Genomic DNA, 26,476 nt, shown 5'->3' with positions numbered 1-26,476 from the left:
ATGTTGGCTAATATGAAGTTGTCCTTCAGGCCATCACCGCAATTTGACGGAATATGGCAGTCACCACTGTTACAGCTGCTGCAGCTTTTAATTGCTTTTAGAAAATCCTCGCGAAAACCGATTAAACCACAATGCGATCAATGTTAGATGAGACGGACTCCTCTTTGTAGGTCAATAATCCCAACTGGTGCACAGCGAACGCTCATCAGTGGTGAATGAAAGAGAATAGTCTCTACTGCCATGCACCATAATTTGAAATGTCTCCTTAAATAAAAATGTCAAATTGAAAAACAAAGCTCGGTAGTGTTTATATTCATAGTGACATTGTTTATTTATTAGGTCTATTGCTAAGGCTGTTCGTTATGTAACATACAATGTACATGTAACATGCATACTTTATTACTTCTGTGTTTTACTTGTGAGCTACATAGGTTTATAAGCTGATACGACATAAATTTAGTTGTACCTGTTTTTGAATTTGCCTGTCGTCGCAAGTTTAGTAACTAACACTGGCGTTCACTTAACTTGGCATTATCCCCTACAGCAAGTATATTTGCCTTCAGTTAAGTCCATTACACTCAGCGCCAAGTTCGGTAAACGCCCTTGGAAGTGACAAAATTGTTTTCTACAACCGCGCCCAGACCCAAGCTTGAGATCATCTGGCGCTGGTCAGATGGAGACGTCCTCAGTTATCAGGGGCAGCGGTAGCGCAGTGGAAGAGAGTCGGCCTCATGATCAGGAGGTCGTGGGTTCGACTCCCGGCCGAGTCACTGCTTAGTTCCCCTACTGGTCGAGTTCAAGTGAGCACCTTCTGGTTGTTTCCTTGAAACCCCTGATTGATTTCTGTGGAGACCGAGGTAATATTATGATATCCCAAAGCGCTTTGAGCGATAACTATATTGTCACCGAATTGCGCTATATAAAAGACTCATTATTATTATTATTATTGTTATCATTTGCGTGTGTGACGTCATTTTTTCTTGGTAACGAACAACCGGGCCGAGGTCTCTGGGCGACCAGTTGTGGATGTTTATCGTGCTGGGATGACGATATATCGAATCCCAAACTAATGATAGCTAAAGTCATATGACACACATTCTAATCCTCTTTATCAAGGATATCGTGCTGTCCTTACTAGAGAGGTGTCCTGATGACCACCTTAGGACGACAATCAATGTTTTTATTGAGGGTGTCCTTGTCACCAAATTGTTCGTCGAGAGGTTAAAAGATAATGTAACCCTAGGAAGGTTAGAAGAAAACTAGGCGACTTACGGTTTAGAAGGTATATCAATATCGTATAGTTTTCTAGCCGACCCCCATGGCTATGTAGGTAAGAAGATAATTAGAGAAGAATGTGTATTGGGGGGGGGGGGGGGGGGGTTGCATATCAGAGTGGTAAGGGTTTCCTGCGCAAGTCGCCGCTGCGCCACAGTGCGTTTGGCTTAAGCGTTTATTTGGTGATTAAAATGCGGGTGCGTATGGCGTCCTTTGACCAACACTCCCGCTTCTCACCAACCAGCCGAGCTTATAATTTAAATCACCAAATACTACAGTTACCGCTGGGCTGAAAATGGTTCCATCGTGGCGATGACCGCAGCTGGAAAACGTTTTGGTGGAATCGGACATTACTGTGTTTGGATGATGGTTTATTAAAAAAGATAGCCGACAGTTTTTTGCCGAAAGGCAATCATGAATGAAAGCTTCAAGAGGCGAAACAGAAATCGATTTGTCCAAATTGTTCTCGTAAAGTGATCCTACCTGAGCAGCGTGTCAGTGGTGGATGATCATTTTCTTGTCTCACGTTCACTCAACGAAGAAGACAACATCAGCCGAGGGCCGGTAAGCAGCTCCGGAGCTATAACTATGGCTTTAGTCTTTCCAGCCTTGTAGCGATGTCAAAACTTCTCATGCTTGAGCTTCGCCAACGGTTTTGGGTGATAGTTTTGGAGGACAACGTATGGAGTTGTCTCTCGATATAGCAATACAAAGTTACACGTAAATCGATGCATAAAACGGCGCATTTTTTCCAACATGACGAGTAAGGGAGGACGATTTTCTAGATCTAAGGTATATAGTTACCCCCAGTCCCAATAAACCAATAGTATATCAATAAGTCCTATCATAAAATACGCTAAGAAGATATGTTCCAATATCATATGATCTTATACCAATGACAATTTCAAAGAATTTTTAAAAGAGGAAGCTGTACTGCATGCATCATAGGAAAAAACGCATTTTGGCTTTAACTATGAACATGGACCTAATGTCGTAATGGTGCCAAACAACGTCTACCAGTACTTCTATCGCACAATAATTATATGACAAATATCTATCCAATTTACTAAAAATATCTTATCCATCTAATGGTATCCGGGGCCGTTTTATCTCTTTGGCAATTTAACACCAGATTGTGTCACAAAAGCGTCTAAATCTGTATGACGAACAGGTTTTTCGAAGACGTTGTATCCCGCTAGATCCGATCCTGGTACATGAATGCTTCTTATGTTATCTAAGACTGTAGGGTGGTGTCAACACAAGAATGTAGGTCTACATACACCCAATATTTAAACCAACTTGAACTTCTCAAACTTGTCATTATATGCAAGCCAGAGATTATCATAATTGATGCAGATATGGTGCGATAAGTTACGGATTGTTCTCTTCTCACCATCTTGATACTTTATCTCCCTCCATACCATGTCCTCCTCATCTTCTCCTTCTGTCACCTGGTAGATACCGATATCACCATGCCTCATCCAACCAGCCACCAACACCTCGCCACCACTACCAATGCAAACATAATTGCAAAGGAATCCTTCCACGCCGTGTGAACATGATGAGATCTCTTCAAGGATGTTATTACTCCAGTGAAACCTCAGGATCCTGTCACAAGCAGCGATGTATAGGGTTCTATTCAGTGAACAGAAACCCATACGGTGAGAAGGTCCAGTTAACCTGATACACTGAATGACGGTGCCATTCGGTTTCACAACAAGAAGAAATGAATTACTCAAAGAAGTTAAGGCAAACATGTTGTCAGACTCATCAGTCTCAACCGACCACAGCTCAACAATCACCTTCCCATCATGGGCAATGTTAATATCACGGTATGCACCAGTAGCAGGCTTGAACACTCTAATGGGCGGCTCTTTCAATCTTGCCACTACTACTTCACCAGTGGATGTTAAGGCCATGTCTTGAGCAGGGTAAACTCCCTCTGTGATTGTGCCCGTCAGTGAAGAAGATACTTCGTCATGGAAGTAAATCGTGTCCCCCCAACCACCACTAGAGTGGGCTAATGTAGCAAGGCGAGACCCCCAACCACCACTAGAGTGGGCTAATGTAGCAAGGCGAGAGTCAGGTAGATGCTTCAATCGGTAAACTATCCGACGCAGCTGATTTCCTGGAAAGGGAAAGTTACACACCTTCTTCAATTGTCGGAAATCCTGCTTTGTTTTACCGATCGATCTCGTGACTTCCTCTATCACAGCCACAGTGTCACTGTCCCTTAAAGCACCGACTAAGTCCACGAGTTCCTGACTGATACTGGTCAGGTTAGCAATGCTCTCGGTATCAATGGTGATCTTGGTAGATCCTACTGCTCGGCCCTGCTCTATTTTTGTATTCATTTCTTGCCTACGGGTCTCAAGGGATCGAAGACGTAGGTTGATCTTCTCAGATGATTTGGTGAACTTCTCTCTGACGCTTGCGATGATTTTTGCCTTCTCTTTCTCGAGTTTGTCTACGTCTTTGACGAGTTGCTTTGTAATTTCATCCTCCTTCTCCTTTTTCTTCAATAAGATATCGATTTTCTTTTGTATCGTTTGACTCTTTGCCTGGTGATCCCGGATGTCTTTCCTATTCTTAGCTATGTTATTTTCGGTACCGACAGTCGCTTGCTTTTCAGCGGAAGTCGACTGTTGCTGGACAATGTCACGAAGCCCCGACAGTTTCGTTTCTTGGTTTCCAAGTTGAGTCCTAATCGCGTCTTCTAGTTCAGCCGAACAGGCTTGGATTCTTGATATTAAGTTGATAGCAACTTGACGGCTTGGTGTCACCTCGTGGTTACAGGCTTTGTGATCAGATAATCTGCAGCCACCACAGACAGCCTGTTTGCAAGGATTGCAGAAAAACAACAATCCATTGCCATGGGAGCGGCAGAGACGAAATAAGTGGTGGTCATGATTTTGGGGGTTACGGTCATGGTTTCGTTTGCATTCAGGACATAATTTTAAATCACAATCTTTGCAAAAACAGGACGCTCCATTCGGACACAAGGTACATTTGATTTCCGTGAGAAGTGCAGCTTTCTGTTGTTGCTTTCGATATGTCTCTATGATGTTGGTTACCATGAAGTTATCCTTCAGGTCATCCACGCCATTTGACGGGATTGGGCATTCTTCGCGGCATTGTGGACAAGGAATTGTTCTCCGCTTCTCAAGGGAGACCCAATACTTATCGATGCACTCCTTGCAGAATGTGTGTGTGCAGGAACCGATATACTTCGGCTGTTTCAGTTGATCGGAGCAGATGGCACACTCTAATTCAGTACCTAGGCTGTCGGCAGGGGCGGCGGCCATCTTGATTTCTGGGAAGAGAATAAAAATAATCATGAGAGTGTCGTTAGTATCACATAGTGTCTTGTATGTAGTGTAGGGGAGAAATTACGGAAAATGAAAATCAGAAATAAAACAACTCGGGTCTCGAACTGAGGTTAAATGTTTAAGCGTGTCTCAAAGTGGTGATTGGTGTTCCTTCGATCCACGGCATCAACTGTTCTGAAATGGCCAAGTAAAGTGCTGCACAAGAGTATGTGTGCTCTTTGGTTTGGTCCGGAGCGCTTTGGACTGTTCAGTTGCAGAGTATAATGCGCTAATCTGTTAAAAGTGAATGCAGCACGACATGTGGTTTTACAAAACCTTTTCATTTTCCGGGCCTTTAAGAAATTGAAAATGTACCTGGTAGAAGAAAACTCAGTCAGTTAGATTCTGTCTTCTGAACTCGTGATTGGCTAGATTCTTATGGAGAAACTCTTGTCATTGATTAATAGTATTCGGTCGTGCAGGATTTTCGGACCGTTAAATTCTTGCTCGCCTTGATGCCAAGAGTGGCTATTGGCGAAAAAAGGTGGCATTGCGTTTTATCGAGTAGGCGATATTCCCCTTTTTTTACTCCCAGAACTAGTGTCCTTAATAGAGAGATTGTCCTTAATAGAGAGGTGTCCGCTAAGGGAAGTTCCACTGTAGTTCGTATGTTAGGCGTGTCTCGGCGATAAATCAATATTTTCTTTTTAAATAAAGAGTCAAGTTCCCTCGATCGTCTAGTTCGGAAATGTTCCCATGGTCGGGTTTACGTTGTAACTTGACATGCTTCACTTTTCACGAGTTAACTTTAATTCGGCTTGAAAACAGGGGCCGGTTGCACAAAAGAAAAAAATAGTTAAAAATCACTGTTAGTTTATCTTGGCGTTAACTTAACTCCAAAAAGTTAATTTGGGTTGCAAGAAAGAAAATTATTTAAAAGTAGCGTTAAGTTAACGCTAACTTTAACTGACCTCCTAACCCCAAGATAAATCCCTATTTTGGAGTTAGTTGAAACAAAATGGTGGACAATCAGGCCCTGTTTGTGGCTTTCCAGCCATTTTTTCAAGCTCCACGGCATTTTAGAGAAAGAATCAACCACTTGGAGTTCTTCAATGACAAAAAAAATTTTAAAAGATACCGTTTTTGCAGAGAAACCATTGTTTTGATAGTTGATATGCTCAGGGAGGACATTGAAAGTGCGACCAACAGAAGCCATGCAATTTCGCCTGAGGTGCAAGTCTTGATTGCTCTCCGTTATTTTGCATCTGGAGCTTTCTTTGAAGTTATTGGGGACACTTTCGGTGTAGACAAAGCTAGTGTAAGTCGTGTGGTGCACAGGGTGGCTGGCCTGTTAGATGCTGCACGGGACGATTTTATTGTGTGGCCCAAGTCGGTGGAGGAGAGGCGTCGAATTCAAGCTGGATTCTATGGGATCTCACATTTTCCCAAAGTATTGGGATGCATCGACGGCACGCACATCAGAATAATATGCCCCAGTGAGCCACGTCCTGATGCTGATCACATCCCAGAACCAGCCAATGCTGCTGAGAATGACCAGGAGATGCGAGATGACCAGATAGGCCTACATGCTCCTGATCCTGCACATGCACCTGCACTGCCCATGCCTGCAGATCGCGAAGGCGAAGCCATGGAAGAAGCAGAACAACCCGCGCAAGTTCCTCCAGCTCCAGCCTACGAAGCATCTTTTGTAAACAGGAAGGGATATCACTCCATCAACGTGCAAGCAGTGGTTGACGATAAGGGTAATTACTTTTATAATTATACCTGAAAACATGCTAAATACTAGGGCCAATATCCATGATATCACAACAAGCGCCACATCCTCGACATCATGACATGCACCATGACTGACATGCCTTTTTTGGTAAACGAACGTTGACCAATTCCATGATTGCCTGACCAACAAAACATATGGAATGCCATTTATGCAAAAATTATCTCTTGTACACTGTTGCTCATAAAGATAGAATACGCATAGTTTTTGTATTTTTTCATCGTTAATTGCATAGAAACTTGTTGATGCTGAAATATGTTGAATATAATAAAATACGGAGTGGTCGTGTAATAATGATCAATAGCCCTCCTAACTAAAATGATACATTTCCTTTTCAGGAAAATTCACCAATGTAGTTGCACGTTGGCCAGGGGCAACCCATGATGCCTTTATTTGGAGGAACAGTGACCTTAAAGAGCACCTGGAACTGACAAACCCCAGAGGTGAAGATGGACTGTTGCTAGGAGATAGTGGATACCCTTGTACGCCGTATCTCATCGTCCCGTACGGAGCACCCACAACAGAAGCCCAGCAGAGATTGAACACTTCGTTATGTGCCACAAGAGTGAGGATAGAACATGCCTTTGGAGTGTTAAAGAGGAGGTTCCATGTTCTCCATGGGGAGATTCGTATGCAGCCAGACCGTGTAGTTAAGATCATCTCTGCCTGTTTTGTCCTGCATAATATTGCAAAGATGAGAGGAGAACGTGACCCGCGGCCAGAAGACGACGACAGTGATGACGAAGAAGATGATGAAGATGATGATGAGGAGTATGCTGGCCCAAACTCTGGCAGTGTTTACAGGGACTACCTCGCCAATCGCTACTTTGCTTAATTGACTGTGATCCACTGCAACCTGAGTGAGGGGATATATCAAAACAGTGGAAGCTACAGCCAGTGAATTTTCCAATTTCAAACTTAAAAACTATAACTTATGTATTGCATAATCAACACTCGCGTAAGAAATATACCATAACATTTTCATCATGTCACTGACAATGTAGCTTCTAATTTTGATACATTCCCTTTGTGTTTTAAATAACTTGATATTTACTATATATTTACTATTTAATATATTTAATATCTAAAAAATTCAAATCCTATAAACATAGATACTATTTACACATAAATTTACAGTTCAATGCCCGACAGACCCAAGAACTCCTTTTCCTTCAGCAGAGCAATCTCCAGCTGTAGCTTTTCTATTCGAAGGCCAGCCTCTTTCTGAAGAACTTCCTGAGTACGTGTTGTGGCCTTCTGCGTAACAAGAGTTGCCTCAAGGACCTCAAGCTGCATGTTAAATACATCCTGCTGAGTCTTCTGTCGGCACATGGCGTCTGTCAGCAGACCCTTCGCATGTGCTTTCCTGGCACCTCGGAGAGAATGAAACAAATTATGACGGGTTAAATGGATCACAAAGCACTTCAATTTTGTCACTTTGTGAACGGCCAGAGCTCATTTTAGCACATTTGATTGATTCATGTAGGGACTGCTTAAAATCAAGAAAGGCTTTCGCCATTCTAGAGTCCCAACTACTCACCAGTGATTTTGCACAGTTTGGCCTTCTTTTTGGCTGGAGATTTTGGGGCAGTCATTGCAGTGGCTGTCATCGTCTGTTGAGAATCTAGAATAAAAATGACAGTTCGGCCTATATGATGATAAATATCAAATCACGAAAGGTCACAAAATGTTTTGCAACCAAAACTCTGGCAAATATAGATTCAAATATCCAAAATGCAAATGCCTTGATATATGAGGTGTGGGCCAGGCTATCAGCATCGATACAGTATTAGACCCCGGGCCTGATAGCCTACTGAAAGACCGAACCTGTATCTAATAGCATACCAAGAATTATTGTGGCTCCCTCTATGTGTGTTTCGTGTGGTTGACGATCAAAGGTTGCCACAACCACTGCATCTGAGCAGTCGACATCAACATCTGCAGCTTGATTTACTGAAAAATTAAATGAAATTATCATAAAAAATAATTTTACTATTTCTAAATTAAAGACGCATGATGTCTAACCGGGTCACTACAGTCGCTTTCTGTTTCTCAGTAGGCCTACTTGTATTTCTTCCATTGTATACCGGTACCAATGTAATGTATCATAGTCTAAGAAATACTCGGCTCTAAATTGACATGGGCATATTTATCATCGAGCTTCCAGCACCTTTAAATTAAACTTACCAGGAGTCCAACCAGCCAGATCAGGTAATGTAGCAGGGAGGGAGACTGCTGCTGTAGCCTTTATAGGTGTGGTTACTGAAAATATTAACAAATGAAAGTTTTAAAGTTTAAAGGGAATGAATCACATAAATTGGCGGGAAAAATCAATAAATTCTAATTAAATCCATTGAAAATCCAAATTTCTATGATATTCCATTAAAACAGGGTGATGTCAGCTTAACAATAGGCCTAATGTGTACAATTGCGATCATTTTGTTAATTCTTTGAGGTAATTCACATGCATCATGATGCATGACTTATTGAATAAATTAAAAGTATTAACAAAATATTTATATTGGAACTTATTTCTGTTTCACCCTGTATAGTACTATTTGCAAACTTTGCGTTCCATACACTTACTGGGCATGCTCAGTGCGTTTAGAAATATGGAGTCGGGAAATTTGCAAGCGCGTATTTGGAGCAGCGAATAACCACATTTTCTGTACTTTTGTGCAGTTCAACTACCTTATCTGCTGATGAATTTGATTTATAGAGCTATGAAGTCAACTACTATGGTACTATTTCTAAGTGACGGTCATGAAAAGCTGTACTTTCGGCCGCTTGAAAAATGCATGCATGCACTGTCATGTCAGCATGTACACATGGTCGCTATACACACAGGAAGTCCAACAGAAATGGCTGGCAGAGTGCCAATATCGATGCAGGGACCAGACGACATACTTTGAACTTAGCCAGGGTAGGGCCGAGTTGAGCTTAATTCCACCAATGTTTTTGAAGATTGACATCAGGCTATGAAATCTAGACCTATGTAAGGCTTAGGCCTATGTTCAGAAATATATGCTGGTAGAAGTAGATAGCGTTTTATGGCCTAATTAGGCTAAATCGGAGCCTGGTGTACCTACCTGCAGACTCAAATCCACCAGTGATGCCTCTGAATGCTGCGTCTTTTTCGAATGTTTCTATTATTCTCTGCAGTGTAGGGTCGGCCTGTGGCATCTTTCCCCCTCCGCCAGTCCCTCTCTGGTGTTTTTGCTGCAGGGAATGGATCTCTTTCGCCTTTGAAAGCTGCTGGTTCCATTTTTCCCTGCAGTTATCCCCGGTCCTTGTGGCCACTCCCAAGGAACTAACCATTAGGGCAATTTCATCCCATTTGTTTTTTTTCATTTTGTTTGTCACATCTGACGAAAACTTGGATCGCAAGATCCCAAGTTCATTTATGACAACATCGGCTAAAACTTCGGCTTCTGAGTGTGAAAAATTTGGTTTTCTCTCCCTTTTTGTCTTTTGAGATGAATGATTCTCTATGGAGGCAGCCATCTTGCATGTCTTGCTTTCAATATGAGGACCAAATGCATTATGGGAAATGTCCCTAGCAACTAACATTGATTTACTTAAAAGTAGCGTTAGTTAACATTGGGCCTAACATTGATTTGTGAAACTCAATTTTAGCGTTATGTTAGCTAACGCTAAGTTAGGGACTTTAACATAAAAAGATAAACTAACATACTTTTATCACCATAACTTTTGTGCAACCGGCCCCAGGACGTTAGGGTGAAAAGTGACGTCGTGAATCGTATGTAGCCCACTTTTTAGAAATGACTTGTTCGTACTTCATGTCACGCATGAAAAGTGAACAGTGACACGTTACATGTGAAAACGTGAATTCTATATAATCGCAGCTTTAGGAGATGTTACTACAATGTAATTATATGTGTGAACGACGCCATATTGCTTTAGGAGTCGTCAGATAACTAACTGATGATCAGTATAAACCAGATCATCATTTAGCAACACTTTGTTTTTGTTGTAAACCATGTCATTTTATCAAAACGCTTCTGATTTGAGCATTATATATGCTTCATAAATCAGCTTAGCCATGGACATAAACGTATACATTGACAATAACACTACACATGGGCCATGTCTTTTCGGTTCTCTTCGGTTTAGATACAACACCAGGGCCAAACATCGCTCAGATAGAGCTGTTAGAGGATTATTAAAATTGACACCGGTACCTCAGTATCGGTGTAGGTTATCTCACAGAACCATGGGGCCAACATCGCTTGGATAGAGCTGTTAGAGGAAGGACATTCATACCGGTACAACACTGTCGGTGTAGGTTGTCGCACAACACTACCGTTCGAAGGAGCTGTCTGTTTGTACAAAAACCTCTGCGAGACGCATTGGTTTTGGCCTAAATCAATTCAGCTCCATTCTTCATGTTAAGTCATGAGACAACCAACCTATACCTTCAGTTCTGTATCGATTCCTTACACATGTTTGTATCGGGACCTTTTTATAAAAAGACTCGATACACAGTTTTTAAATTAGGCCAACGACAACCAACCTTTGTGACATTAATAATGAGCACAATTTGTCGTAAAACTGTCCCATATTTATACTATTAAGATATATTCAATATATAAAACATATATAGATATCCCGTGCGTTTAGAAATAAGCACAACATTGTCAACACTGCATTCAAATGACAGTAGGAAATCCTTCTTTTGATGTTGTTTATGGTTAAGAGTGTAAGAACCTCCACCAAATCAACATACATGTATTCAATACAAACGGTAAAAACGATATATCGAATCCCAACTAATGATAGCTAAAGTCATATGACACACTTTCTAATCCTCTTTATCAAGGATACCCTGCTGTCCTTAGTAGAGAGGTGTCCTGATGACCACCTTTGGACGATAATCATTGTTTTTATTGAGGGTGTCCTTGTCACCAAATTGTTCGTTGAGAGGTGAAAGGTTGATGTAAGCCTTAGAAGGTTAGAAGAAAACTAGGCGGCTTGAGGTTTGGAAGGTATGTATATCAGAAGATAATTAGAGAAGAATGTGTTGGGGGGGGGGGGGGTATATCAGAGTGGTAAGGGTTTCCTGCGCAAGTCGCCACTGCGCCACAGTGCGTTTGGCTCAAGCGTTTATTTGGTAATTAAAATGCGGGTGCGTATGGCGTCTTTTGACCAAATACTACAGTTACCGCTGGGCTGAAAATGGTTCCATCGTGGCGATGACCGCAGCTATAAAACGTTTTGGTGGAATCGGACATTACTGTGTTTGGATGATGGTTTATTAAAAAAGATAGCCGACAGTTTTTGGCCGAAAGGCAATCATGAATGAAAGCTTCAAGAGGGGAAACAGAAATCGATTGGTCCAAATTGTTCTCGTAAAGTGATCCTACCTGAGGAGCGTGTCAGTGGTGGATGATCATTTTCTTGTCTCACGTTCACTCTACGAAGAAGACAACATCAGCCGAGGGCCAGTAAGCAGCTCCGGAGCTATACCTATATCTTTACTCTTTCCAGCCTTGTAGCGATGTCAAACTTTGAGAGTCAAGATTGCGACCTCCTTCTTCCTATCATGTACTATCACGAGTTTGCTTTAGCTATTTGAAGTTCCTGGTTGAGAAGGGCGAGGCAATATTTGGGTCATCAATCTATGCTTCTTCGCCTAAGCTTTTCTCTCTCACCGAAGGAGTCGGTTTCGTTTCTTTTCAATCTCATTTGTGACGTCGGTTGGATACGTAGGCCTTTCATTGTTTGGCCCAACACAGAAATTGAAATTTGCTATGCCTTGTTGAACATGCATTGACATCAGATATGTCTTCATGGTTGGCTATTGAATGACAACAGCATAGGCTTAGATTTATTAAGAACACCGAAAGGTGTCTTCACTAGGGTATCTTGATACACATCAGTGATTTACACTACTTGATTGAATTATGCAAGGCACGTACAATACACCCTTTACGTCCCGTAAAAGACGATATTGTGTCGCATTAGCTTGCGATGTATTTATTGTGTAGCCAATGGACAATGGTAAATAACAAATTTCTTTATGATCTGGAATAGCTGTCATCAAGGCATGGCTGGATACGACATCTATTGACAAGGTGTTGTACTGGGCACAGCCATAACACATAACACATTATTATCCGTTTCAACATGCCTGTCTTCTCTATTTTGTCTCGTGGGCCTGGGTGTTCAAAACAAGTTTTGTCACTAACACCAGTGTCAACCAGAGTCTTACAAATAGTCAATTACCTGAAATGCTCTCTGTTTAATCACAAGTCACTTGGCGCAATCACTTTCATTTATGTGAAGTAAATTTAAAGAGTCCATCAGTGTTAGTGAAATTGTTTTGAACATAAGCGCCCAGACATCTGGCTCTTGTCAGATGAGGACGTACTCAGCTGCATTGACGCGAGTGTCGTCATTTGGTGGGAAATAAACGAATCCAGCCGATCAAATGGGTGACCAGTTGCCGATGTTCATCGTGCTGGAATGATGTTGTCATGTGATTTCCTTACTGAAGAGTCAGAGCCGCATTTGTGGTCTTCTCATGCTTGAGCTTCGCCAACGGTTTTGGCTGATAGTTTTGGAGGACACCGTATGGGGTTGTCTCTTGATATAGCAATACAAAGTTACACGTAAATCGATGCATAAAACGGCGCATTTTTTCCAACATGACGAGTAAGGGAGGAAGATTTGCTAGATCTAAGGTATATAGTTACCCCCAGTCCCAATAAACCAATAGTATATCAATAAATCCCATCATAAAATACGCTAAGAAGATATTTTCCAATATCATATGATCTTATACCAATGACAATTTCAAAGAATTTTAAAAAGAGGAAGCTGTACTGCATGCATCATAGGAAAAAACGCATTTTGGCTGTAACTATGAACATGGACCTAATGTCGTAATGGTGCCAAACAACGTCTACCAGTACTTCTATCGCACAATTATTACATGACAAATATCTATCCAATTTACTCAACATTTCTTATCCATCTAATGGTATCCGGGGCCGTTTTTAACTTTTTGGCAATTTAACACCAGATTGTGTCACAAAAGCGTCTAAATCTGTATGACGAACAGGTTTTTCGAAGACGTTGTATCCCGCTAGATCCGATCCTGGTACATGAATGCTTCTTATGTTATCTAAGACTGTAGGGTGGTGTCAACACAAAAATGTAGGTCTACATACGCCCAATATTTAAACCAACTTGACCTTTTCAAGCTTGTTATTATATGTAAGCCAGAGATGATCATCATTGATGCAGATATGTGGCGAGGAACGACCTGTTCTCTTCACACCATCTTGATACTCTATCTCCCTCCATACCATGTCCTACTCATCTGCTCCTTCTGTCACCTGGTAGATAACGCTATCACCATTCCCCATCCAACCAGCCACCAACACCTCGCCACCACTACCAATACAAACATCACAGCAACAGAATCCTTTCACGCCGTGTGAACATGATGAGATCTCTTCAAGGATGTTATTACTCCAGTGAAACCTCAGGATCCTGTCACCAACAGCGATGTATAGGGTTCTATTCAGTGAACAGAAACCCATACAGTAAGGACGTCCAGGGAACCTAATACACTGAATGACGGTGCCATTCGGTTTCACAACAAGAAGACGTGAATTATTGAAAGAAATTAAGGCAAACATGTTGTCAGACTCATCAGTCTCAACCGACCACACCTCATCAATCACCTCCCCATCATGGGTAATGTTAATATCACGGTTTGCACCAGTGGCAGGCTTGAACACTCCAATGGGCGGCTTTTCATGTCTTGCCACTACTACTTCACCAGTGGATGTGAAGGCCATGTCAATAGCAGGGTAAACTCCCTCTGTGATTGTGCCCGTCAGTGAAGAAGATACTTCGTCATGGAAGTAAATCGTGTCCGCCCAACCACCACTAGAGCGGGCTAATGTAGCAAGGCGAGAGTCAGGTAGATGCTTCAATCGGAGAACTCCCGCACACGGCCGATTTCCTGGAAAGGTAAAGTTACACACCTTCTTCAATTGTCGGAAATCCCGCTTTGTTTTACCGATCGATCTCGTGACTTCCTCTATCACAGCCACAGTGTCACTGTCCCTTAAAGCACCGACTAAGTCCACGAGTTCCTGACTGATACTGGTCAGGTTAGCAATGCTCTCGGTATCAATGGTGATCTTGGTAGATCCTACTGCTCGGCCCTGCTCTATTTTTGTTTTCATTTCTTGCCTACGGGTCTCAAGGGATCGAAGACGTAGGTTGATCTTCTCAGATGATTTGGTGAACTTCTCTCTGACGCTTGCGATGATTTTTGCCTTCTCTTTCTCGAGTTTGTCTACGTCTTTGACGAGTTGCTTTGTAATTTCATCCTCCTTCTCCTTTTCCTTCAATAAGATATCGATTTTCTTTTGTATCGTTTGACTCTTTGCCTGGTGATCCCGGATGTCTTTCCTATTCTTAGCTATGTTATTTTCGGTACCGACAGTCGCTTGCTTTTCAGCGGAAGTCGACTGTTGCTGGACAATGTCACGAAGCCCCGACAGTTTCGTTTCTTGGTTTCCAAGTTGAGTCCTAATCGCGTCTTCTAGTTCAGCCGAACAGGCTTGGATTCTTGATATTAAGTTGATAGCAACTTGACGGCTTGGTGTCACCTCGTGGACACAGTCTTTGTGATCAGATAATCTGCAGACACCACAGACAGCCTGTTTGCAAGGATTGCAGAAAAACAACAATCCATTGCCATGGGAGCGGCAGAGACCAAATAAGTGGTGGTCATGATTTTGGGGGTTACGGTCATGGTTTCGTTTGCATTCAGGACATAATTTTAAATCACAATCTTTGCAAAAACAGGACGCTCCATTCCGACACAAGGTACATTTGATTTCCGTGAGAAGTGCAGCTTTCTGTTGTTGCTTTCGATATGTCTCTATGATGTTGGTTACCATGAAGTTATCCTTCAGGTCATCCACGCCATTTGACGGGATTGGGCATTCTTCGCGGCATTGTGGACAAGGAATTGTTCTCCGCTTCTCAAGGGAGACCCAATACTTATCGATGCACTCCTTGCAGAATGTGTGGTTGCAGGAACCGATATACTTCGGCTGTTTCAGTTGATCGGAGCAGATGGCACACTCTAATTCACTGCTCAAGCTGCTGTCGGCAGGGGCGGCGGCCATCTTGAATTCTGGGAAGAGAATAAAAATAATCATGAGAGTGTCGTTAGTATCACATAGTGTCTTGTATGTAGTGTAGGGGAGAAATTACTGAAAATGAAAATCAGAAATAAAACAACTCGGGTCTCGAACTGAGGTTAAATGTTTAAGCGTGTCTCAAAGTGGTGATGGGTGTTCCTTCGATCCACGGCATCAACTGTTCTGAAATGGCCAAGTAAAGTACTGCACAAGAGTATGTGTGCTCTTTGGTTTGGTCCGGAGCGCTTTGGACTGTTCAGTTGCAGAGTATAATGCGCTAATCTGTTAAAAGTGAATGCAGCACGACATGTGGTTTTACCCAACTTTTTCATTTTCCGGGCCTTTAAGAAATTGAAAATGTACCTGGTAGAAGAAAACTCAGTCAGCTAGATTCTGTCTTCTGAACTCGTGATTGGCTAGATTCTTATGGATAAACTCTTGTCATTGATTAATAGTATTCGGTCGTGCAGGATTTTCGGACCGTTAAATTCTTGCTCGCCTTGATGCCAAGAGTGGCTGTTGGCGAAAAAAGGTGGCATTGCTTTTTATCGAGTAGGCGATATTCCCCTTTTTTTACTCCCAGAACTAGTGTCCTTAATAGAGAGATTGTCCTTAATAGAGAGGTGTCCGCTAAGGGACGTTTCACTGTAGTTTGTATGTTAGGCGTGTCTCGGCGATAAATCAATATTTTTTTTAAAATAAAGAGTCAAGTTCCCTCGATCGCCTAGTTCGGAAATGTTCCCATGGTCGGGTTTACGTTGTAACTTGTCATGATTTACTTTTCACGAGTTAACTTTAATTCGGCTTGAAAACAGGACGTCAGGGTGAAAAGTGACGTCGTGAATCGTACGTAGCCCACTTTTTAGAAATGACTTGTTCGTACTTCATGTCACGCATGAAAATTGAACAGTGACACGTTACATGTGAAAACATGAACTCTATATAATCGCAGCTTTAGCAGATGTTACTACAATGTAATTATATATGTGAACGACGCCATATTGCTTTAGGAGTCGTCAGATAGCTAACTGATGATCAGTTTAAACCAGATCATCATTTAGCAAAACTTTGTCTTTGTTGTAAACCATGTCATATTATCAAAACGTTTCTGATATGAGCATTACATATGCTTTATAAATCAGCTCAGCCATAAACATAAACGTATACATTGACAATAACACTACACATGGGCCATGTCTTTTCGGTTCTCTTCGGTTTAGAAACAACACCGGGGCCAAACATCGCTCAGATAGCGCTGTTAGAGGATTATGGAAATTGACACCGGTACCTCATTATCGGTGTAGGTTATCTCACAGAACACTGGGGCCAACATCGCTCGGATAGAGCTGTTACAGGAAGGACATTGATCCCGGCACAACACTATCGGTGTAGGTTTTTGCACAACACTACCGTTCGAAGGAGCTGTCTGTTTGTACAAAAACATCTGTTAGGCGCATCGGTTTTGGCCTAAATCAATTAAGCTCCATTCTTCATGTTAAGTCATGAGACAACCAAACTATACCTTCAGTTCTGTATCAATTCCTTACACATGTTTGTATCGGCACCTTTTTATAAAATGACTCGATACACAGTTTGTAAATTAGGCCAACGACAACCAACCTTTGCAAAGACATTAATAATGAGCACCATTTGTCGTAAAACTGTCCCATATTTATACTATAAAGATATATTCAATATATAAAACATATATAGATATCCCGTGCGTTTAGAAATGAGCACAACATTCTCAACACTGCATTCAAATGATAGTTTACATTGTACAAATGTCTAAAAGGAAATCCTTCAGTCATATGACACACATTCTAATCCTCTTTATCAAGGATACCCTGCTGTCCTTTCTAGAGAGGTGTCCTGATGACCTTAGGACGATAATCATTGTTTTTATTGAGGGTGTCATTGTCACTGAATTGTTCGTCGAGAGGTTAAAAGTAAATGTAAGCCTTGGAAGGTTAGAAGAAAACTAGGCGGCTTAAGGTTGGGAAGGTATGTATATCAGTATCGTATAGTTTTCTAGCCTACCCCCATGAAGGTTGGAAGATAATTAGACAAGAACGTGTGTGTGGGGGGGGGGGGGGGGGGGGGTTGGTAAGGGTTTCCTGCGCAAGTCGCCACTGCGCCACAGTGCGTTTGGCTCAAGCGTTTATTTGGTGATTAAAATGCGGGTGCGTCTGGCGTCCTTTGACCAACACTCCCGCTTCTCACCAACCAGCCGAGCTGATAAATTAAATCACCAAATAATTGTTTTGAACAACAGCGCCCAGACATCTGGCTCTTGTCAGATGAGGACGTACTCAGCTGCATTGGCGCGAGTGACGTCATTTGGTGGGAAATAAACGAATCCAGCCGATCAAATGGGTGACCAGTTGTCGATGTTCATGGTGCTGGGATGATGTCGTCATATGATTTCCTAACTGAAGAGTCAGAGCCGCATTTGTAGTCTTCTCATGCTTGAGCTTCGCCAATGGTTTTGGCTGATAGTTTTGGAGGACACCGTATGGGGTTGTGTCTCGATATAGCAATACAAAGTTACACGTAAATCGATGTATAAAACGGCGCATTTTTTCCAGCATGACGAGTAAGAGAGGAAGATTTTCTCGATCTAATGTATATAGTAACCCCCAGTCCCAATAAACCAATAGTATATCAATAAATCCCGTCATAAAATACGCTAAGAAGATATGTTCAAATATATTAATATGATCTTATACTCTATCTCCCTCAATACCATGTCCTCCTCATCTTCTCCTTCCGTCACCTGGTAGATACTGATATCACGGTTCCCCATCCAACCAGCCACCAACATCTCGCCACCGCTACCAATACAAACATCATAGCAATAGAATCCTTCCACGCCCTGTGAACATGATGATATCTCTTCAAGGATGTCATTACTCCAGTGAAACTTCAGGATCCTGTCACTAGCAGTGATATATAGGGTTCTATTCAGTGAACAGAAACCCATACGGTGAGAAGGTCCAGGTATAAACCTGATACACTGAATGACGGTGCCATTCGGTTTCACAACAAGAAGTAATGAATTACTGAAAGAAGTTAAGGCAAACATGTTGTCAGACTCATCAGTCTCAACACGCCACAGCCTACCAATCACCTCCCCATCATGGGTAATGTTAATATCACGGTATGCACCAGTAGCAGGCTTGAAAACTCTAATAGGCGGCTTTTCCCATCTTGCCACTACTACTTCACCAGTGGATGTGAAGGCCAAGTCATCAGCAGGGTGAACTCCCTCTGTGATTGTGCCCGTAAGTGAAGAAGATACTTCGTCATGGAAGTAAATCGTGTTCGCGAAACAACCATCAGATGAGCCTAATGTAGCAAGGCGAGAGTCAGGTAGATGCTTCAATAGGAAAGCTACCGCACACGGCCCATTTTTTGGAAAGGTTATGTTGCACACCTTCTTCAATTGTCGGAAATCCCGCTTTGTTTTACCTCTTCTGATTTGATGATCCCCACTTATTACAGCCAGACCGTTCCCTAAATCACCAATGTCAATCTCGTGACTTCCTCTATCACAGTCATAGTGACCCTTCCCTTGAAGCACCGACTAAGTCGATGAGTTCCTGACTGATGCTGTTGAGGCAAGTAATACTCTCTGTATCAATGGTTATCTTGGTAGATCCTACTGCCCGGCCGGGGACACCCTGATGTGAGAGCCAAGAGCCAAGTGCCAAAAGCCACGATTACCGTTTTTTACAATACATGCAGATAGGCACTCCTTGCCTAATGTGGTGCGATGAGGCGACCCTACTATCATTATTTGCTTGAATCGGTCGCTTTCAAGAACTTATAAACTTGAGCAATATCATGCCTTTTAAAAACAGTTTTGATTGCTTAGGATTCCCAAAGATAATAATCATATTCATTAGCCATACTTTTTCTTTAGCTCGTGGCTTTTCTGGCGGAACTTGGCTATTTAATGGAGTCTTGGCTCTTGGTTGGTGGCTCTTGGCTCCCGGCTCTTGGCTCTCAGATAAGGGTGTCCTGACATGCCGTCTGGTACATCTGGCTAATGACTGGCATTATCATCAAGTCGGGAAGAAATTTAAAACCTTACATTGAATCTTGTCTATTCAGGTTGCCGAAATATTATATACTTCATTAATAAAACGAATATACTGTCATTGACCGAGGTTGTCACCGATCATACATACTGTAGTATTTTCGAAGGTTTGCGGTGATCAATGCTTCGTCTGATTCAGGTCCCAGCTATTTTCATTTATACCGACCCAGTGTAGGTCTATTTACTGCGGCGGGCAGAAAATGCATGCTGCATACCGTCTGCAGACTGGGGGTTTTCTCATGAGTCAATAGAATCTAAGGTTTGGAATTATGGGACCATATCAGTAGTTGCTTTGCGCCAACTTTTCTTCAAAGTTTGTTTTCTTATATTTGAATTACCAGTGTGAATCATCTTGCAGGAAGATGTTTTTTGGGTGTGCATGACAGATGACGTACTTAATACAGAACATGTATGTTGTATCGGCCTGTTGTGCCTCGTGTGCCTGGTTGATTGGCCGGCAAGGTTGGGTTCGTTTCAAAGGCAGCATTTCATGATAAAAAGTGCTGAATGACATGGGTAAATATAATTAAAGATAACAGAATGAAGAAACCCAGGGAACAGAAAACCATTGTATATCAAACACCCACCTTGACAGTTCTCCTCTGTCTCTTGATGTTAAGTGAAAATACCGGCCTCTTTGACATTCTAAACAGGTGTTGTTAGGCCAAATAAAAAATGTTTTCAGGCAAATGTTTATTACTACAGTCCTGGTCACAAGATACATCCTAGCTGATTAGCATCATGTAGGCCCTACGTGCTAAATCCGTGCGAGTCACACATACATGTAGCGTGCCAGTGGATGCACTTGGTTCACAGTTAAAGGAATTTAGGCCTACACCCCAACTCGTGGTGTATCGCAAAGCCTGTTTGCACAACGGCCTAGATAATCTTTGTTCTACCGTTTGGCATATACCTGAAATGGCCTCTTATTTTTTAGTGTGAAAATCACATGGCAACTGTTGAGATGGTCCCCTAATTCCAGATCTTAATTTTAATACAGAAGTTGGCTGAAAGCAACTGCTGATATGGTCCCCTAATTCCAGACCTTAGATTCTATTGACTCACGAGAAAACCCCCAGTCTGCAGACGGTATGCAGCATGCATTTTCTGCCCGCCGCTATTTACTGTAACCATGGTTCTTGAGCGTAATCAATGAATGGACTACTTCGAAACGAGGACATTTTCCTCGTAACTGGGTCATCATCTAGGGCTCAGTATACAATTAAATCTGCTATAGAGTCCGTGTACACTTTGTGTACACACATTTTCGTGATTTAAAAAAACACTTTGCAGAAGTGTAGTCCTATGTCTATACTATAATGCGCGTTGTGGCCGCTAAATAGGAGGCGATTTTTGTTTCAAAATTGGGCCTCGGAAATGCGTCGAATTCTTGCAACTTTTGGCTTCGTAGGTGTGGATCATAAGTAAGAGTGTCACTGAGGGTGTCATACGTCGAATATCTTGGTGGTTTTGGAATAAATAACAACTTTTCAGAGAGCACGTCGACTGGAGAGCTCCGCTCATTCTCAAAAGCATACACAAACTTCTCGCATATTCTCCCTGCCACATCAATATTAGCTTCCAGCACGTATGTAGTGCTATACAACCTGGTCCATGGTGCAGGGTATTAGCAGAGAGATTAATGATTAGCCTATTCTATTTTAGTTCTATTCGAGAAACACTGACCGGAGTGATAAGGCAAATTCTGCAGGGTGGCCTACCGGAACATGCAGTCAGGGTATCAATAAACAGTTATGCCAGGATGGACAAAATATGTACAGGGGCCAGCGCTTGCTCTTTGATTTATTCTTGGAAGTGACTATTTGGCAAGCCCGGCTCACCAAACAGCGCCTTTTTTCTGCCCTAGATGGAGAGCCGAACTCATGCATATTCAACCATCCAGGAGCTCATTATCATTCGTGGCAACACGGTCAGCAACACTGGAGTTACAGTGAAACGCCTTTAGAAATGCACACTAATGCATTTAACACGCTTAGCAGTTAAATCACGTTGATGACTTTTTTTGTAAATCCATACAGTCATGTACATGTACATGCTTCTTCATGGATTATTGACCAAAACCCGAGTTTAGTAACAGAAATTGAATCGAGAGCGGGAAGTCGGCCATTGTTAAATATGCGCATATAAATTCGAATATGACGTCACTGCTCTCTGATTGGCCAACATGTTGTAACCTCTCCGGCTCGCCAAAGAGGGTAGTATTTTTGCCCTGTTTGGCAAGCCCGGCTTGCCGAACAGGGTGGCTTTTTAGTGCTGTTTGGCAAGCGGCTCTCCAAACAGGACAAAAAAAGATGCCTGTTCGGCGAGCGGCTTGCCAAATAGACCCGGCCTTTATTCTTTACTGATTGATGTTGTCAGTTTGAATTGCGTTCTGCATCTCTCCATGCGCCTGGCTTTGGTCCGACAGTGGCATTGGGTACGGGAGTGGGTAGGTGATATGCCTAATATGTGAGGCCCTTATTTGGAACAGGACCTGCTGTCACTGGTCTCAATGCATTGTGCAAAATAGCGTACACCAATCAGTCTATTGGGGGCTGCATGTTGATAGCAGCAATAAGTCCCTAAATGCAGTTCATTTCGTGTTTTACCTTTAATAAAACTTCAGTAACGTTAGAAATTTAATGTAGTTCAATCATCGTGCCCATTTAACTAATGTATATTACATTTCAACTTTGCCCGCTCCATGGGTATATGCTAGTCCTGTTAATGTCATAAGTGAATTTTAGAAAGTTCCAATGATTCCAAATTGTTTTATTAGCGTTTTTGTGAGACATTCCAGAATATGACACGATGCGGGGCCGTGTTTAGGTCGTAGACTGTCCACATTATCCGACCCGATCGGCCGACAGATTCTTAACTAGTCGGGTCTGGTTCGAGTCGTATAATGTGATACGGCCTGTATAATCGTGGGCACATGCAGTGGAGACATGCCGGGGACACCCTGATCTGAGAGCCAAGAGCCAAGTGGCAAGAGCCACGATTACCGTTTTTTTTACAATACATGCAGATAGGCACTCCTTGCCTAGTGTAGTGGGATGAGGCGATCCTACTCTCATCATTTGCTTGAATTGGCCGCTTTCAAGAACTTATAAACTTGAGCAATATCAGGCCTTTTAAAAACAGTTCTGATTGCAGTATTTGCGCAAGGCTACATGATTCGGCAGGAATGACAAACACGTGTGATTGTACACAGTGCATGAAGTGCAGGCACAAAATCCTGATAGTACGATAGTACGATAAAAATCCTGGGATGATACTGCTATCCACGAGGTGATGTCTGACAAGTCATAAACGGTTACAAAATAAAGTTATTTTTAAGTAGGGTGCCTGTAGGCTTAGGATTCCCAAAGATAATAATTATATTCATTAGCCATAGTTTTTTTTGGCTCGTTGCTTTTCTGGCGGCACTTATTTAATGGAGTCTTGGCTCTTGGTTGGTGGCTCTTGGCTCTCTGCTCTTGGCTCTCAGATAAGGGTGTCCTGACATGCCGTCTGGTACATCTGGCTAATGACTGGCATTATCATCAAGTCGGGAAGAAATTAAAAACCTTACCTTGAATCTTGTCTATTCAGGTCGGCGAAATATTATGTACTTCATTAATAAAACGAATGTACTGTCATTGACTGAGGTTGTTACCGATCATACTTACTGTAGTATTTTCGAAGACTTGCGGTGATCAGTGCTTCGTCTGATTCAGGTCCCAGCTACTTTCATTTATACCGACTCAATGTAGGTCTATTTACTGTAACCGTAGTTCTTGAATATAATCAATGAATGGATTTCTTCGAAACGAGGACGTTTTCCTCGTAACTGGGTCATCTAATTACTGATGCTGTGTCGGATGGTAGCAATGCAGGAGGCAAGGTATGGCATGCCAAAGGGGAATTTATTCAGAGGACATTATTTTTCAATGCAAGAAGCCGTTTTGCAATCAGAAATTCAGAAAATATTGTTCAGAACCCTTTTTACAGCAGACTGAAGTCGAAATTTACTTCACAGAATGAAAAATAGCATCGCAAAGCGAGCATAACCCCTCAGCCTATTAAGGTTGAAGGTGAGATAATGGTGAAGTTGGCTTAGTGGAGTGGCTAGTTTGCATATGGAAATGAAAATTGTGGAAATCTATTTTGACTATGTGAGCGTGGGGGCCATATTGAATTTCGCATCGCGCTGATTTTCGAAAGGCACCTCCCCTTACAAAACTGCATTAGGCCTACACCCACTAAAAATTGATTCCATCCTCCAAGCCGTTCTCCTCGAAATTGACGGAAACCGATTTCAAGCACATTGCCCTGGTGACCATATTGAGAATCAGAACGAGCCGGTTTTCGAAAGGAATCTTCCTCTAGTCACCCCCAACGTACATACAAAAAATGAATTTGATCGGACGAACGGTTCTCCTCGAAATTGACGGAAACCAATTTCAAGCACGCCGCCCTGGTGACCATATTGAGAATCAGAACGAGCCCGTTTTCGAAAGGAACCTTCCTCTAGTCACCCCCAGTGTACGTACAAAAAATTGAATTGATTGTCAAAGCCGTTCTCCTAGAAATCGACGGAAACCAAGTAGCAGACGCGGCCCGCCCGCCCACCCGCCTGGACGGACGGCGCACGTGACGACAATACCCCTCTAGCCCATTTGGGCTGAGGGGTAAAAACACTATATTCTGCCAAAAAATTCGTTCTGCCCAAAAAGTCGTTCTGAAACTTTATTTTATCCAAGAATGCAAAATGCGTCAGAATTGTTTTTGCGGGCAGAATGAAAAATTCAGCAGAATTCACGTGACTTCTGCCAGTAATCACGTGACTCCTGCCAGTTATCACGTGACCACAAACACGATGACGTCGCACGGCACAAAGTTACGAGCCCTAGGCGAACACCATCCGGAGTACCGGATGTGTTTTTCCGTAGATCTCTCAAGAGATCCTCAAAACTGCTGCAATTGAACAAATTGTTCAATTCGTCTGCTCGATTTGGTGCCATGATGCAGAGCTATGTCGTGTGAGCGACGACAACTAGACTATAAGACGTCAGCAGTTTAAATGGTCACGTGCGTTCTGGCAGGAGTCACGTGAGTCCTGTGGTCATTGAAATTCTGAAGGATAAAAATCCTGCCGTGTTTTTCGTTCTGACCAAAAATTTTGGGAAACATGCCAATGAATTATTCTGAAGGAAAAACATACATGAATCGGAATCTTTAACTTGGTGTTGTCAAAGTTCGGTCTGAGATAAAGTTTTGTACACTTTGGCAATTCATAGCGTGATTCTGGCGTAAATTTTAGTCCTGATGTAAACAATCGGTCCTGAATAAATTCCGCTTTGGCTTGCCATAACAAGGTCATTAATATTGGTTTGCTATTCCTTCAGGCAGGTGGCAGCAGCGTTTGTGATATACCGGTGTAACATCTGTCAGTGTTTGCAGGATTTCAGAGTTTCTCTTTTCCCGTTCTCTTATTCGCAGATTAGACGACCACTATTTACCAAACAACAAGGGAAGCACTGGCACACTTTTGGTGGTGGTGGTGGTGGTGGTGGTGGTGGTGGTGGGGGGGGGGGTCGGCTAAATCATTGTCCAAACACATTCTGGTGATAGTTGCCCCCCCCCCCCCCCAACACACCGCTAGCTACGCCCCTGCTCAGATGGTAACGCGCGCGTGGATGACATCGAGTCAGGACAGAGGTTTGGGGTCAAATTCATCTCCGCCCTGGAGATCAACCATGCACAGTTAAGGGACTGGTTCGTGTTTGATTCAGCATAATTATCGTCGTAAAGACTGGGATAAATTATTTCGCTGTACTAAGATGGAAAATAGCCCTACTGGCGAATCGTGCACTTGAGCGTGGGATACTTTTGTGCCAAAACATCACCCCTGCCATCTTTACGCAGACAGAAACACTGCCGACATTCAGCGAATCAATCCCAAGCCATTACCTCATCCGTATGTACCGTCAATTGTACAGTAGATACATATGGAATAATGTACAGAAATCAGCGTGTAAGGACGCTCTCCGCCGGTTAGTCAGGGTTTTTTGCGCGTATAGACGCTCTCCGCGGTCAAGTGGTTAACTACAGTTTGTGACTCATGACGTGGTAGTTTTGGGGCTATTCTATATTTCAGCCCTTTAAAAGTTTTCCAGAAGTAGTTTATGATACGCTTAGCGTGTTAATACGCGCCCTGTCACCCTTTGAACCGTTAAAACATAATTATGAGACTTATATAGCGCTAAATCCAACTTGTTTCAGTCGCTCAAAGCGCTTCACATTATCACCCCTAGCTATTGTACATTCCTGGTACATTCCTGGTTCAAGCTCTACTCTCTGGGAGTATTACCGGTCCGAGCTCCAGCTATACAGCGCTCAGGACTAACATTCATAGTGTGCCAACTCTGCCAGCTAGATACCATTTACTCCTGGGTGGAGAGAAGCAAGTGCCTTGCTCAAAGACACAAAGACGAAACAGCAGTGACCCTTCCGAGAATCGAACCCACGACCTCCTGATTATGAGCCCGGTGCTCTAACCACTACGCCACTGATCTTCCCATAAAATGAGAAAACAGTCATTAAAGGACCATTGGCATTATTAAGGGCAATATTACCCAGTTACCATAAACAAATTGCGCAAAAAAGGAAAAAAAATATCAAAATCTGACATGGAATAACACATACCTTTTCGGTTTTCTTCGGTTGAGATACACCACCGGGGCCAAACTTCGCTCAGATAGAGCTGTTAGAGGATTATTGAAATTGACACCAGTACTTCATTATCGCTGTAGGTTATCTC

The 26,476-nt window shown here is 42.5% G+C and overlaps 3 protein-coding genes across 4 annotated transcripts; all 3 read right to left on the bottom strand.

Moving 5' to 3' along the window:
- Positions 1 to 306: 306 nt before the first annotated feature.
- LOC135502726 (uncharacterized) lies at positions 307 to 12,043 on the bottom strand. Its single transcript, XM_064795701.1, has 2 exons — positions 11,763 to 12,043; positions 307 to 4,588 (listed from the first exon to the last, which is right to left on the bottom strand). Exon 2 carries the CDS (start codon positions 4,578 to 4,580, stop codon positions 2,565 to 2,567), a length of 2,016 nt encoding a protein of 671 aa, XP_064651771.1. The 5' UTR covers positions 4,581 to 4,588; positions 11,763 to 12,043; the 3' UTR covers positions 307 to 2,564.
- On the bottom strand, positions 7,825 to 10,096 carry LOC135503186 (uncharacterized). Of its 2 annotated transcripts, none has more exons than XR_010449871.1 (4): positions 8,922 to 9,031; positions 8,566 to 8,640; positions 8,224 to 8,331; positions 7,825 to 8,002 (listed from the first exon to the last, which is right to left on the bottom strand). XR_010449871.1 is itself a non-coding variant. In XM_064796624.1 (4 exons), the coding sequence occupies exons 1-4, from the start codon at positions 9,946 to 9,948 to the stop codon at positions 7,911 to 7,913; spliced, it is 756 nt and encodes a 251-aa protein (XP_064652694.1). In that variant the 5' UTR covers positions 9,949 to 10,096; the 3' UTR covers positions 7,825 to 7,910. The 2 variants fall into 2 exon arrangements, 1 of the variants encoding a protein (XP_064652694.1); XM_064796624.1 differs by lacking the exon at positions 8,922 to 9,031 and adding an exon at positions 9,468 to 10,096.
- A 142-nt stretch (positions 12,044 to 12,185) lies between the features above and the next one.
- LOC135503227 (uncharacterized) lies at positions 12,186 to 26,377 on the bottom strand. The gene is made up of 2 exons (XM_064796695.1): positions 26,362 to 26,377; positions 12,186 to 15,562 (listed from the first exon to the last, which is right to left on the bottom strand). The coding sequence occupies exon 2, from the start codon at positions 15,552 to 15,554 to the stop codon at positions 13,716 to 13,718; it is 1,839 nt and encodes a 612-aa protein (XP_064652765.1). The 5' UTR covers positions 15,555 to 15,562; positions 26,362 to 26,377; the 3' UTR covers positions 12,186 to 13,715.
- Positions 26,378 to 26,476: the final 99 nt, after the last annotated feature.

Source organism: Lineus longissimus, chromosome 19 (assembly GCF_910592395.1).
Source record: "Lineus longissimus chromosome 19, tnLinLong1.2, whole genome shotgun sequence".
Taxonomy (NCBI): Eukaryota; Metazoa; Nemertea; class Pilidiophora; order Heteronemertea; family Lineidae; genus Lineus; species Lineus longissimus.
This window is presented reverse-complemented; position numbering and strand designations above follow the sequence as displayed.

Coding starts and splice junctions, on each gene's coding strand:
- LOC135503186 (XM_064796624.1), bottom strand. CDS start 9,948: ATGTTAGTTGCTAGGGACATTTCCCATAATGCATTTGGTCCTCATATT. Junction 8,641..9,467: donor TGGTGGATTTGAGTCTGCAG/GTAGGTACACCA, acceptor TAATATTTTCAG/TAACCACACCTATAAAGGCT. Junction 8,332..8,565: donor TCTGGCTGGTTGGACTCCTG/GTAAGTTTAATT, acceptor TTAATTTTTCAG/TAAATCAAGCTGCAGATGTT.
- LOC135502726 (XM_064795701.1), bottom strand. CDS start 4,580: ATGGCCGCCGCCCCTGCCGACAGCCTAGGTACTGAATTAGAGTGTGCC.
- LOC135503227 (XM_064796695.1), bottom strand. CDS start 15,554: ATGGCCGCCGCCCCTGCCGACAGCAGCTTGAGCAGTGAATTAGAGTGT.